Below are 16,146 nucleotides of genomic sequence, written 5' to 3'. Positions count from 1 at the left end.
GCACAAAAACAGAAATATAGAACAGGATAGAAAGCCCAGAGATAAACCCACACACGTATGGTCACCTTATCTTTGAAAAAGGAGGCAAGAATATACAATGGAGAAAAGACAGCCTCTTCAATAACTGGTAATGGGACACCCACATGTAAAAGAATGAAATTAGAACACTTCCTAACACCATACACAAAAATAAACTCAAAATAGATTAAAGACCTAAATGTAAGGCCAGACACTATAAAACTCTTAGAGGAAAACATAGGCAGAACACCCTATGACATAAATCACAGCAAGATCCTTTTTGACCCACCTCCTAGAGAAATGGAAATAAAAACAAAAATAAACAAATGGGACCTAATGAAACTGAAAAGCTTTTGCACAGCAAAGGAAACCATAAACAAGATGAAAAGACAACCCTCAGGATGGGAGAAAATATTTGCAAATGAAGTAACTGACAAAGGATTAATCTCCAAAATTTACAAGCAGCTCATGCAGCTCAATATCACAAAAACAAACAATCCAATCCAAAAATGGGCAGAAGACCTAAATAGACATTTCTCCAAAGAAGATATACAGATTGCCCACACACACATGAAAGGATGTTCAACATCACTAATCATTAGAGAAACGCAAATCAAAACTACAATGATGTTTCACCTCACCAGTCAGAATGGCCATCATCAAAAAATCTGCAAACAATAAATGCTGGAGAAGGTGTGGAGAAAAGGGAACCCTCTTGCACTGTTGATGGGAATGTAAATTGACACAGCCACTATGGAGAACAGTATGGAGGTTCCTTAAAAAACTATAAATAGAATTATCATATGATCCAGCAATCCCACTACTGGGCATATACCCAGAGAAAACCATAATTCAAAAAGACACATGCACCCCAATGTTCATTGCAGCACTATTTACAATAGCCAGGACATGGAAGAAACCTAAATGTCCATCGACAGATGAATGTATAAAGAAGATGTGGCACATGTATACAATGGAATATTACTCAGCCATAAAAAGGAATGAAATTGTGTTATTTGTAGTGAGGTGGATGGTCCTAGTATGTGTCATACAGAGTGAAGTACATTAGGAAGAGAAAAACAAACACTGTATGCTGATACATATATATGGAATTTTAAAAAGTGGCACTGATGAACCTAGTGGCAGGGTAGGAACAAAGATGTAGATGTAGAGAACGGACTTGAGAGCACGGAAGGGAAGGGGAAGCTGGGATGAAGTGAGAGCGTAGCATTGACATATATACACTACCAAATATAAAATGGATGGCTAGTGGGAAGCAGCCGCATAGCACAGGGAGATCAGCTCAAAGCTTTGCGATGACCTAGAGGGATGGAATAGGGAGGGTGGGAGGGAGGCTCAAGAGGGAGGGGATATGGGGATATATGTATACGTATAACTGATTCACTTTGTTATACAGCAGAAACTAACAGAACATTGTGAAGCATCTATACTCCAATAAAGATGTGGAAAAAAAGAAATTAGCAGGTTGATAATAAACATATGCAGATAAAAAATATTGGTAGCCCAGTCGAAGAGGTTATAGTAAGTTTCTCATTGTATATTACGTGAATTATATCTGTTTAAAGATATTGTGGAGGAGATTCGTGCATTTGGTGAAAAGCTAGATTATACAGTGTCCAAGGTCCTCCTCTAGTTCTGAAGTTCTTTGATTCTATTCACTTGTGGTCTCATATTTTATGGATAATTAATGGGATCAGAAACACAGGGTAGAATTAAATCAGCCACTATTACTGCTCCTAAAACACGAGTTTATGATTCTAGACTCAAAACATAAACTTCAATAAAGCTAAAATTCAAATTTAGAAACAACTAATGTAAAAGGACGTAAAGCAGTCAAAAGCACTGACCTTCAAATTTTTGCCTCATAATGGGGTTAGAATCCTTAAAATTTTTTAAAAACTATCTAAATGTCTTCCACAAAGCATTGAAGGATTAATATCTGTCTTCTTTGATTACTGCCTGATAAAATACTATAACATAATCCTGTAATTTCTGCACCACTTATTTGACATTTCAGCCTTACAGGAACAAACTGTGTTTGAGCCAGACATATTTTTTATGCATATGTGAAGCTGAGAAATGCAAGAATTTTGATCCCAGGGTACATCAACCTCATGTTCCATCAGTGAGAAATTTTCAAACTGCACAAAGGCAGAGTAACTTGGTGACCTTGTTGTCTGAACATAGAATCATTTCTTCTCTGTGTCATCTGGACAAATTCTGATCTTTTGTCTGCCTCAGTGGCTCAACCACTATATTTAAAAATGGATTTACCAAATTTTTCATATATATATATATTTCCAGAAGAAATGCATAAAATAGAGTGATTTTAATTTAGGTTTCAATTATTTCAACAACTGAAGAGAAACACTGTCACATATTAAGATAATCCTAACAATGTCTTGTTGTCATTAATAAAGAGATGCCTCATTTTGCCAAAGAAATCTTTGTAAATTTTGGTATAAATTCAATTTTACAAATTAACCTGGTTAGGAGATGTCATTTCTAAGAAGTTCATTTGGCAAATTAATTCTGTTTAATAATCCCTGTTTTTTTCTATCTACATTTATCTATAGTGAGGTAACTATGAAAATCAGTTTGCATACCTTAAGAACATATAACCCTTGAGTATTTGTAAAAGACACTTTGAAAATATTCTAAGAATGTAGTAGATAACATTACTTTTTAATAAAAAGGTCACAAAACATAGTATTACTGTAATCTGCACATGTATACATTATATGCTATTTTCTAGCAACTGTTGCATTAGAAAGCTGGAAAGCATAGAAAGCAGAAGATTTGCCTCTCATAGAAAACTGCATCCTTAAAATGCCAATATGCAAGATAAAAGACTTCAAGTCAACTTTTCATATTCTGTCATGCAACTGTGCTACGGCACATTTGGGCAAGATTTTTAAATTGCTTTGTTTTGCTGTGTTTTTAATCATGTTAACGGTTGTATATGTCCTATAAGCAGTAGGCCTTATAAAACAGTAAAATATTATTAATAAATGCCTTTACTCTGGCTTAATATAAGTCAGTGAGGATTAGAACATATATGCGATGAATTTAAGACTGCACCATCTGAACGGAATGCAAGCAATGTGATAGTGGACCATTTATGAGCCCCTGTGATCGACCACAGACCTTAAAGGTTTTGGGGCATTTTTCCCAAACCAAATTTCTCTTCTTCTAAGTTATCATTGGTGCAAGGTGTGATGACTTTCAGGCATCAATTAATATAAATTGAAAGCAGGCCAAGTATTAATTAAACATGACACCCTGATTATTTAAACCTTCTATTAAACTTGATTATTCACAGAGAGTTGATAGCCTGCTCTTCAGCAATGACGGATGATATCAAGGTTTACTGCCTTCCTTCAAGTCTAGCGTTTCCAACTATTCAGAACAGAAGGAATAAATGAAGTGAGAAGAACGCTGGAACGAGTCTGATAGACAGACTGACTAATCTCAGACCCCCAAGGTCAAAGTAAAGCAATTCATCTCTTGGCTTTCATGAACATGAGACATGATTTATCCATCTGAGAGCAGAATTACAAACATTATACATCTCAATGATAGGTTCTTCACACCGTGTAACTTTTTGAACAGTGATCGATTGCACAGTTGCCACAAAATTAATGTCATAAAGCAAAACTCATTATATTTGCAAATAAAAACACTGATTTTTAAGAACAAATGTACACATTAGCAATTATTACCACTACATACTTCATTTGGGGGGAAAATAACATTTTAAAATTCATATATTCCTTGAAATTCTATCACCTTCATGGTCCAAACTTTGGATATATGTGCTCCTCAAAATACTATTCTTACTCTAATATTTATTGTTTGTGGAGCCAGTTAGCATGCTATAAATAATTATTCAATGAAATACTTTTACATTTCTATAAAACTTCAATGATAATCACTGTGTTTTCAAATAAAAACGTTAAATACCTCGTAAAGGGTAACTACTCCCTTAGATCCAAAGCTACTCTTAGAGAAGAAAACACAAATTATAAGACAGACCATGGGAACATTTTTTAACATTACAAATGTAATCACAGAACAGGAATTTTGCCCAAATTTTTAGGATTAGTGCTTTACAAGCTTTAAAGAATAGATGAAACTTAAGAATAGAAAAAGCCACGAGCTAGTTATTTGGATTGCATTAATCTCCCAGTTTATCTCCCACTTGTTACGGTATTAAGGAACTGTTCTGTAACAGTTCAGAATAGCAGTTCAGAAATTATTCCATAAAGTAATGTTAGCTAATTTGAAAGATTTCCACTGAAATTAAATTATATGTAAAGGGTAGCCAATTGTGACCATGAAACCTTATTGCACATCCTATATATTTTAACGCACATTGCTGTTTTCACTGATCTAAATTAATGATCCCTTTTTCTATCGGGTCACAATTTTAGGGAAATTTTATTGCCTAGGTGGAGAAGTACAGTAAAAAGGGTTGTATCCTCAGCTGATGATTCATTTCACCAGCTGCTGAATGCTGCCCATTACAACACACCTGGACACATGCACCCGTGACTGATGGGCAAACACATTTATCTCGGCACGTCACAAAGGAGATGGAATTATAATTATTCTCCCTTGTATCTAAAGGTATTTTGGAGCCGGTCTCCCTACAAAATAATACAAATTACACATCTGGACGAGGTCCACATAATTTTACCATCTATTCTCAATATTCGATCATCAATATTTCCCAAACCATTCTCTGTGTTTAAGAAATAAGATTTAGTTTTACAAGACCTGGAAAAATTGTCAACATTTCAGGGAAATGCTATTTTTAAAATTAAGACATTGAATAAATTGCTCAAAACCCTGAATTTCTTTGGTTGATAAATACATAGTACAAATTTAAGCTTTACTTTCCATTAAGGGGATTTCTCGTATTCTGATTTTGAGAAAATAAACGTGTTGTCTGAGTTTTACGCAGACTCCTCCATGCAAACATCGAATATCTGAGTACCTAGCATAAAAGAACCAAAAGGGGGCTTCCCTGGTGGCGCAGTGGTTGGGAGTCCGCCTGCCGATGCAGGGGATGCGGGTTCGTGCCCCGGTCCGGGGGAGTCCCACGTGCCGCGGAGCGGCTGGGCCCGTGAGCCATGGCCGCTGGGCCTGCACGTCCGGAGCCTGTGCTCCGCAGCGGGAGAGGCCACGGCAGTGAGAGGCCCGCGTACCGCAAAAAAAAAAAAAAAAAAAAGAACCAAAAGGTATCAGAGGTTTCTTTCTTCAAGTTGTCTTGGCGGTTACTCATTATCTTGACCTAAAATCGAGAGATTTGTACTCTCTCCTGAAAAGTTCCTAAGTTTAAGAGCTTAAAATATAATTTTAAAATTAAAAGTATTCTAGGAATATTTAATGAAATTTGCAGAATCATGATTTCCAGAAAATGACAATATTTCATCCACTGTAACCAGTGATAACAATCTTAGTCTTATACAACAGGCTTCAATATGGTGTGAAAATGTTTTTGCATTTCTTTCAAAAACACTGAAGAAAGAGAATTGCTTAGGATACTGAAACCTAGGAAACACTCTGACGGGAGTAACATTTTACCTTGCTCCTAAAATAAGGATATGATAACAGTAGCAACAACCAATTATGTAGAGATTAAAAAGTAACAGTCACTAATCTACGTACTCACTAGCACCGCCCAATGAAGTAGGTGCTATTATTCTTCTCACTTTTTGAGACGAGGAAATTTCTTTGCAACAGCGGACAACAAACCCCGAATCAACACATCCCTGTTCTTTAGTAGTTGTATATCTTGATCATGAACATCATCAATGTGTGAAACTAAGCCTCTTAAATTAAGAAGAAGAAAGAGGGAGAGAGAGAATCCTAAACTGGCATACCTCTCTGGCAGAATGCATCAGAAATTCAGATCAAGCTAATAATGGCATAGTTTGAATATGCTTAATATGCACAATAGTATAATTGTACATATTGAAAACAAAATCTATGCTTAAATTATTAAATAACATTAAATGAGAATATGAACTATCTCCATGCCACTGGTGTACCATGTAATAACTGTTCCATTATAGGTCACGTCCACAGACCTACAGTTTGCCATTCTTTTCATAAGAAATAGTCTCTGATATTGGATTTTAGTAATTGGTCTCTTTAAAATGTTTGTAGACTTAAAAAAGACAGTCATAGGGCTTCCCTGGTGGCGCAGTGGTTGAGAGTCCGCCTGCCGATGCAGGGGACGCGGGTTCGTGCCCCGGTCTGGGAAGATGCCACGTGCCGCGGAGCGGCTGGGCCCGTGAGCCATGGCCGCTGGGCCTGCGTGTCCGGAGGCTGTGCTCCGCAACGGGAGAGGCCACGACAGTGAGAGGCCCGAAAAAAAAGATAGTCATAAACCATAGTAATCTCTTTCACACAATGGAGACTCAAAAAATAGTTTACATAAAATCTAGTAAGAGGAGTCTTTCCTCCTCATTGCCACTTACACACTAATTATTTGCAAAAAATTAAAAGGCAGGGCAACCCATTTATCTCTGTAATCAGCGGATTTAGAGTCATAACGTAGTTTACCACTTCAGAGCCATGCTAGAAAGAACTAGTTCCCGGTCAATGTATGTTCTCTACCACAATTCCAGGTATAAATACGAAAACATTGCTAGAAGTTTATCATATTTCTCAATAAAATAACCATTTCACATGTTTAAATTACATAGTGATTTGCATAATGGTTAAATCAGATAGTATGAAACACTATTTGAACCTCAATTACTGGTTTGCATATTCAAAATTCTGACAACTCTGGTACTTGGCCAGATCTAATCGGCTACCTATATACTCGCTGCCCGAATTTTAGTCTACCTTAATTTGAATTGTCAACCCTTAAGCATGTTCTCTGAAGTCCAGGCTACTTCATACTGACTCACCTTTGTACTTGTTTCCCTTTCTTGGAAGTTTGTCCCTTCCTCTCCCTTCTCTCACTCTCTCTCTCTCTCTCTCTCCGTCTCTCTTTCTCTCTCTCTCTCTCTCTCTCTCTCTCCTATAATTACCTAAGGAACACCTACTTATCATTTGAGTCTCTATATAAGCAACATCTCCCTAGATAAATATTTTCCCCTTTCATCTCTGTCAAATGGGAAAATAATCTACTATGGTACCAATCACACCACGTTAGTTATTTGTTTACACATTTGACTCAGTGACTAGACAATGGAATCTTGACTACGTCTTATTCATCATGTCAGATGGTGCACAATAGTTGGAACATGGTATAGATATTTCATAAAAGTCAGATGAATTAAATAACTCTAAAATTCTGTCTTTATCTTACACTGTACTACTTAAAATTTCCCTTTTCTGGCTGTAGATTATGTGATTTTCCTGTAAAAAGTCAAGTTTTTAGACGAATCATCAAAATAATTCAGTTTCCAAAGTTCTAGGTTAAAAATAGTTCATTCTGAAACATTATATAAATCATCATCAAATCACCTAATCATCAAAAGGATGATTTTTACCAATAACAAAAAGGAAAAGCAGTCATCCAGCTCCCCAAATTTACAAGTTCCTAGAATATTCTGCACTTATTTATAGGTTTTCATAACTACTTGTTCATTAATTACATTATTCCCTTTGATTGTATAGCTCTGAAAAAGCTCACATGAATTACTAGAAATAATCAACTTTCGGAGTTCACGTTTCATAGCACGTTTGTGAACATCCAAGAGTCCGTTTTAAGTTGTATGTATGTTTTTATGAAATGAGTTACCTAAAATGTAACTCTATTCTTTTATGCTTTCAGGTTACCAGACAATTTTATATTGGATGTAGAATATACAATAAAGTTATTTACATCTAATTTATGATAAAATCAAGTAAGTTTTACTGCCCAAGAGAATGCTGATAGTGAGAAAGCTAATTAGCCCTCACTGAATTCCTTCTTTAGGTCCACTTTTTTAACCATACAACCTTACATTTCATTCCTTATAAATATTTCAGAGTAATTATGGCTACTTACTTTTCAGGATTTTCCACTTCTTCAGTAACAAAGTTGAGATAAAACCTAAAAAGACATCCATGAATTATAAACCATTAATATATTTTATGATCATCACCCAAAGTTTGAAATTTTAAATATTTAAAATCAAACTCAGAATCATAAAAACTTTATAAACAAATAACCTAAGATGAATATCTCCAGTACCCAAAGCTCCCACAATTCATTTTTCTATTAAGCAGTATTTATGGAGCTCTTTTTTATTTCTTAACTTTTTCATAGAGGTATGTATAGCACACAAACAGTAAAGTGAACAAATCTTAGTATACAGTGATAAATTTTTACATATGTATACACCTATGTAACTGACAAAAGGATTTAAAGGTACAACATTTCTAGCACCCTGGAAGGTCCCCTCAAGGCCCTTTGCAATCATTATCATCTCCTCCACCCTCCTTGTAAAGGCAACCACTATTCTGATTTCTACCACTATAGATTAGCTTTGCTCGTTTCATTACAATAGACTAATAATATTTGCTTGTATAACTATTATACAATATTTATTCTCTTGTGTCTGGCTTTTTTGCTGGACTTTATGTGTGTGGGTCTCATCCATGTTGTTTGTAGTAATTCATCATTCTTTATTGTTGCTTTTCATTGTATGAATGTAACACTATACACTCTACCACTGATGGATATTTGAATCGTTTCCAATTTATAGCTATTATGAATATAGATACCATAAATATGCTTGTATATGTTCTTTTGGGGACCATGCAATCATTTCTCTTGGGCATATACTCAGAATAGGGTCACTGGGTCAGAGTAGATACATGTTTATAGTCAAACTATTTTCCACCATTTTTGCATTCCTACCAGCAATGTATGAGATTATCACATGTCAGTCACTGGGGAAATAAAAGTAGAAAATCTATAATCTTTCTTGTCAAGGAGCTCATAGTTCATAGAATGGTCCATAGAGTGGTGTGATACAGCACAGAAGGCAATGTTAGAGCATGCCCAGGTTACCATGGAAGCCAGGGCTGAGGTCTAAACCAGACTGGCAGGTCTTGGAAGCTTTCTGAGAGAAGGCATCACCCAAGCTGAGTCTTCAAAAATGCTTGAAGTTTAGCCCTGGTCAAGTGGCGTGAGGACATTCCAGGCAGAGTACGGCACAGGAGCACGGGGGTGTGAGCACCAGCGTAGTACTCTGCAGCACAAAGCGTGCCCTGGGAGTGAGAACAGGATGTAGGTACAAGGTGGCCTCTGGCGTCTGGGAATCAGCTTTTAGTAGGCGTGATAAAAACTTGCAGGACAATAGAAGCATGATAATAGCATTTCTTAGTTTTAGGGGATTGGCTTCTGGATATGAACACAGAAGGCACACAGGAAATAAAAATGGGATAAAGGATAATAAATTCTCAATTTGCACTTTTTTTTTTTTTTTGGCGGTACGCGGGCCTCACTGATGCGGCCTCTCCCGTTGCAGAGCACAGGCTCCGGACGCGCAGGCTCAGCAGCCATGGCTCACGGGCCCAGCCGCTCCACGGCATGTGGGATCCTCCCGGACCGGGGCACGAACCCGTGTCCCCTGCATCGGCAGGCGGACTCCCAACCACTGCACCACCAGGGAAGCCCGCAATTTGCACTTTTTCCTTTCAACTCACTGTTTTCCATCCAAATAACCTCAAGTCGTAAGGCAACTATGCCTTATGCATAATAGCAACGGTGAAGTTGCTTTGCTTGCGTGTGCGTGTGTGTGTGTGTGTGTGTGTGTGTGTGTGCACGTGTATTTAGGCAGCTAATTTTAGGCCCACTGTTAGTCATTACACTGTAAGTTGATAACTAAAGGGCAGAACACTTTGAATATTTCCCCCAGATCCTGGACACTTTTGTCATCTCTTACATGACAAGAAGCATTGGAGGCACACAATATTTCACTTTCAAGTCCCATAGGATTACACATATTACCCTAAATTTATGGCCCTAGAGAAATTCAGATTCCTTTCCCTCACTTTATGACATTACTTATCCCATCCAGGCATGTCAACTGCCTTGCATCCTTGACTTCTTTTTCTAATCTAAAGTGACTTCTCGAGACCATTTAAAGCCCTTAAAGTTCTCTTTCAAGATTCCAAGATGTAAAATGGAGGCAACTCCTCAAATAAGCACACAGAGATAACGGGATCATGAAGATGGGAGAACTAAGGGATCGTAACGAAGAGAACTAGACATACAAAGACCTTTCTACTTCTCCATTTCAGAGGCTTAGAAACTTTCCGCAAAGTAAAAAAGTCATATTTCCATTGTATTCCTCTATACTCTTATTATTCCTTAGAAGATAAAATAGCTATTATATAGGTCCACAGAAGCATGGTTCTACAGGGACAAATTCTCTATCATCTAAAACCAAGAGGCTGGAATATTAGCCCATCAGCCTTTAATATAATTAAGGTATCTCACACCTTAAAGCAAAGATGAGAAAACCTGTCTTATTCCACCTTTATTCACAAATAGGCAGTTGATGTTCATGGTTGTAAAACAGAACAAAACAAAACAAAACACAGGACAACAGGCCCAAAATGGAGTCGCTTATGCTAAGCCTCGTGTCACCAAACCAAACTGTAATTCACTTAAAGTTTCAGATCTCCCAGAAATGGAATCTGAAACCAGTCGATTAGGAATTGCATTATCTAAGCATTCTGCCTGACAGACGCCTGCCATCCCCTAAATGAAAATAACTTTGTAATAACCAAGCTGTTTTATGGCTTAGTATAACTTCCCTGTTCTCACCGCCTTCTGCCTATAAAAGCCTTCTCTTCTGTACAGCTCCCTGGAGCTCCTTTCTGTCTGCAAGACGGGATGCTGTCAATTCATATCGATTTTTGCTCAAACTCTTAACATTTTAATATGCCTCAGTTTATCTTTTAATAAAGTTCAGGTGTCTCATACTGTAAGGACCATGTTCTAAGTAGAAATATTTGAATACCTGAGAGAAAACAGTAGCACCAAAGGTGATCTAAAAAGTCAGCAGAGCAGCCAAGTATATTTTTTAATGACTAGAAAGTAAGTTTCTAAAATTAGAGGTTGCAGTTACACCAGGAATGCAAGCAACAATCAATACTTATATCTGGAATATGCACTCTGAGGGATCTGATGTGTTTGCTATAAGCCCAAGGCAGTGGGAAGTACAGGAAGAAAATGAACAAAACAAAAAACCTAAAAAAAAAACCCACGCAAAAACCACACACACACTTAGAAATATTTCCAGGCTTCTCACTTCAAAAATAACCAGTTCCTTCTAAACAGTTGTTTTAGAACTGGTCTTTTTCCAACAATGTTAAGGCGAGAAAGGAAATATGAAAAAAGAACGCAATTGCAAATATTTTGCCATAGAGAAAAGGAAAGGGCTTGGGACAGGGTGGGAGGTGGGAAGGAGAAAGCTTCTTATTTTGGTCCAAACATTCACTCCTGTGGGAAATACACCTTTACGCTCTCTAAGGCTCCAGCCATGCGTCCATAGCCCATCTCCTCAAGTTCTCTAGAGAATGTTCATAAGATCCATTGTTCCAGCTTTTCCGTGATTGTGTAAAAAAGGCACTGCAAAGCTGGCAATGCATTCTGATACCCAACCATGTGAATTATTTTGAAACGAAGCTTATTCTTTAGATTCGATTTGACACAACGCTACAAAATAATCCCAGCGGGTGCTTTAGAAAGACTAAGTCCACTGAGGATAGGATTTAAAAGGGAGAAAAAAGACAGACCAAAAAACTATTTTCTATCACACAATTCAAAAAAAAAAAAAAAAATCCCACCAAGCAATATTTAGCTTTGGATCAGGATATGGGACTGAAATTGATTGAGTTCCCCCGGGCCACCAGGGAGACTGGAGGACGTATTTCTCTGAATGCAGACGTTGGCAATCATACAAAAGTTGTTCTGACCCAACTCTGTGGCCTGGCTGGGTTAATGATTTCTTTCCCCCTAATCATGTTTCCGTGAAGGAGTTTTCATCATTCTACAAAGGTCCAGCACTCCTGGTAAACCAACAGCCTGCTCTATTCAGGTCCGAGGTCTGGCTGCGTCTTGCTCCTATTCAAAGCATAGGGGGTGACTTACTAACGGAGCAGGGCCTCCCAGACAACAGGGGTCTTGCTGCGTTTACTTACACCCTGGGTGGTTAACTTCTGAGGACGACAGCTGCTTCTGTCTCCTTATTTGCAATGCGCCCTACAGCCTCTTTTTTTTTTTTTCTTTTTTTGCATCAAAGATTGTCAGGGCAGCAGCACAGGGAGTGGAGGCTCATTTCTGGCGCCCAATTTACAAGTCCACAACCCAGTCTTGTAATTCCATCGTGAAAGACAAAAAAAGGTCAGAGAGGCAGGATCACACTTGGAAAGTGCCTGAACACCCCCTGCTTTGGGAACTCTTTTAGTCTCCATCTTGTTGCATTTATATCCAGATATTAACTTTTTCCTCCGGCACTCCAAACCAACAGACTAGTTCTTCTACCCACAGCTCCCTTTTTCTAAGACGGGTGGCCACAGATGAACAAGCAGATGATTTCTACCTATCCACAAAGCAGCATGCAGGTAGCAGAACAGCCTGTTGGAGACATACGGTTACTTATCTGCCCCCTTACATTAACCATTGGTAACGCGTAACAGTCCATTGAAAATCCTGGCCTTAATTTCCTACACTATGATCGAACCCTCTAGAATACAAGAAAATCAACAGTTTCCTGTTCTTTAACCTAGGATGTGGACATGAGGATTCGACGGGTAAAAGTATGACCAAAGGTTCATATAAACCCCATTTACACTGTAAACAGAGTATTGAAATATATTTCTAGGCCCAAGATGGCTCCACTCAACCTCCAAACGCCAAGCCACCTCTGGGGTCTATAATTATTTCCTTGTTTCATACTCATTTTCTATTTTTCTTTTCTTTGCTCCTTACTCTTCATCCTATAAAAGCTTCCTGTCCTCCTCCCCATTCTGCAGTTCTTTGGACTCGTTTACTATCACCTAAATTGTCATTTTTAATCATTTTAACAAAAGTAACGTTTGGGGTTCAGCATCAACAAAACTAAAGATTAAGATAATAAGATCATTCAAAATGAAAAGAGTCTTTCTACTTGGAGAAATCTACCAGCCCTCAAAAGCTTACAGAAGTGGAGAAGATTTGCTCTCCATAAAGCAGGTAACCTGAATATTCAGCACTTAGAGTAGGGGAGTGAGTTGGATAGAAGAATACTGTTAAGATGCCGTGGGAACAGATGCATGGTACTCACAGGCTAAAGAAACTTCATTCAATAGAATTAATCAAATCTCCCTCGTGATGATCTCCACATTCCGCATTCCTGATTGAATACCGCCAAGCCCCCAACACTTGGCTCTAGCTGAAAGCTTCTGTCACCTCCCCCACTTGCTCTAGTGTCTCTTGGTGACCCTCCCAGGGCTTGGCTGGGGCCCCGGGGTGCCAGAGCTGTGATCAGGCTGAATAGCCATAGAATAGATGATTCTGCTGCTAACCCTGGGAGCACAATTCCGTTCTATTTTTTGTTCAGCACCACGTTGTGCTTTGGACAAAAATAAAAAGACTTCAAAAATACTAAGAGTAATGCTTACACGCAATGGCTATCAAAATATTTCGAGAATACACAAACATTTTACACTAGACATTTTAGAGCTCCAATCGTCTAAGAACTTCAAACATTTTACTTCAAATACCATATTAAAATTTTTAGTTCCTGTACTCTCCTAATTCTCCTCTATAATTCAGTGAGATTAACAGGGTAAAAATATCTTTATATTCCATGCATTAGCTGGAAGGTAAGATCCTAAAAGCAAAAGAAACAAAAGGAAATTGTATTTGTATTTGAAATGAATTTACATAATTTTTGAGCTAGTGTAGTTCATTATTTTTAGACTCATAGAACATTCTCACAGCAACTGTACAACTATTAGCTCTATAAATAATAAAAAAGAAATATTGCTAGTAATTATTCCAAAACAATGAAATTTAATTGCATTACAATTATTTTGATGTTTAAGTAGTATTTTTCTACCTAATGGGATTTCTTGCAGTAGTCGCTTCAACTAAATCTTATTAGGTCAGTAAAATTTAATTAGGAAAAAAATCCCACTCCTGGCCATGATTATTGTCATTCAAGTTCCTGAACAAAGCAAGACATAAATACAAAGCTTTAATGCTTCAACCAGAATGGCATCACAGTTGGACAGGGATTTAAGGAAATGTACTTGTGGCACAGTAATTTTATTCATCCTTCCTGCATTTTTTTTTTTTTTTGTTTTTAAGTGTTGAGGAAATTTTAAGGAATTTGTAAGGTCCTTTAAAATGTAACAGATTATCTAGTACACCTGATTTCACTATCCCTTTTCTCCTCCCTGCCTTTAGAGTACCATTTTACCTCCTGGGAACATCTTATTTCTGTAACTGAATTATTTCCTTCTCATGGGAAGGTGGAGTAAATCAATTAATCACTATTGGGTACACCTCCGTAGCTTCTGCTGGGAGGCTTTCTGACAAAGTATCAATACTAATCTTTAATTTCTTGTGGCGCTCTTATGCCCTTACTGATCCATACTTATAAGTGATTTGTACTGGTTCTCAAGACCCAGCATTTGTTTCTTTTTTACATTATCAGGTTAAATCTGGTAGTTGCCTTGACTGGAAACCTCAGTGATGTTTGTGTTAAGTTGTGTGCACGGTAATTGGCCTGGTGAAGGGAGCCACATCATCTTTCTCACTTCAGGTAAAGCATGTCACACTGGATTATCCCTGTTCACATTTGCCTAGCACCTTGCTTGGCACTTAAAGTACTTGAAGGAATTAATGAACCACCCAAATCACCTGTTGATAGCGATATCAACTTACCAGCCAGCGTATGCATACATTCCATAATAAAAGGCCAGTGGCAATCCCATAATACTTGCATCTCTTCCTGAAAAGGCATCTTTAAAGTGTTGTGTTTGCCCTACAATAAGAATAGAAAGATTTAGGACTTTTCAAAGAATTGGTTATTATTCATTCTTTAACCATAAACCTGAAGGTGGGGGTGGGGAGGGGGATTGGGAATGAACTATACAGTTTCAGACCTAGATTTCTTACTCTCTGCTCATTCCCAACTTTACTAATGCTGTATCCATTCTACAGAAGGAGTCCCAAAAGTATACTGATTGCCACTAACACTACCTCACATTTATTTTAATAAAATCATGGCAAAGAGGAAAATGGCATTTCAAAAACAATCTCTTTTTTAAGCATGCCTCTACTCGTAACAGAGTTTGACCAGGAAAGAAGACTAAAGGATAGTCTGTAAACTATAGTTTTTAGGAGTGTGATATAATTCTTAAAAATGATGGTAATATAATGTTTGGGAAGAAATATTCAAGGGTCTATCTTCAATGAGGAGGCATGAAACCCAAGAACCACCTTCTCAGATCATTTAACTTACTTTCTGCTTTCTCCCTATAGTTCATTAGATACCAACAGGGGTTGGAAAACCCTGTGGAACCAATCTGTTCCGCACCCCCAAGCTTCTTTTGTAAAGAAAGATTTATTGGAGCACACTTAGGTCCACTTATTTACCTAGGACTGATACTATCAGTCTATGGCTAATTTCACTCTCCAGCGGAGCTGATAGTTGTGGCAGAGACCAAATGGTGCACGAAGTTGAAAACATTTACTATCCGCCCGTTTACGGAGAAAGTGTGCAGACCCTTTCCTAGAGAATGGCATGCTTTCCTTCTAGAAACAGAAAAGAAACTATACTGAACTCTAAAATAAATAGGTTTAAACAAATTTTTGCAGCAACATGTGAACTGAGCACTTTTATTTTTATTTTTATAAATTTATTTATTTATTTTTGGCTGCGTTGGGTCTTCGCTGCTGCGCGCGGGCCTTCTCTAGCTGTGGCCAGCGGGGGCTACTCTTCATTGCGGTGCATGGGCTTCTCATTGTGGTGGCTTCTCTTGTTGTGGAGCATGGACTCTAGGTGCACGGTCTTCAGTAGCTGGGGCACGCAGGCTCAGTAGTTGTGGCGCACGGGCTTAGGTGCTCCACAGCATATGGGATCTTCCCAGAGC

The 16,146-nt window shown here is 37.9% G+C and overlaps 1 protein-coding gene across 4 annotated transcripts in view; it reads right to left on the bottom strand.

Moving 5' to 3' along the window:
* Positions 1-16,146, bottom strand: part of SLC7A11 (solute carrier family 7 member 11) — a 103,864-nt gene that overhangs the window by 58,620 nt on the left and 29,098 nt on the right. For all 4 annotated transcript variants that reach the window (XM_073804832.1, XM_073804831.1, XM_073804830.1 and 1 more), the window contains 2 exons: positions 14,936-15,035; positions 8,054-8,098 (listed from right to left, as the gene is read on the bottom strand). In XM_073804832.1, the coding sequence (XP_073660933.1) occupies positions 8,054-8,098; positions 14,936-15,035 (145 nt within the window). The remainder of the gene's footprint in view (positions 1-8,053; positions 8,099-14,935; positions 15,036-16,146) is intronic.

Source organism: Tursiops truncatus, chromosome 5 (assembly GCF_011762595.2).
Source record: "Tursiops truncatus isolate mTurTru1 chromosome 5, mTurTru1.mat.Y, whole genome shotgun sequence".
Lineage (NCBI taxonomy): Eukaryota > Metazoa > Chordata > Mammalia > Artiodactyla > Delphinidae > Tursiops > Tursiops truncatus.
The sequence above is the reverse complement of the archived record's forward strand: the minus strand, read 5'-3'. Positions and strand labels throughout refer to the sequence as shown.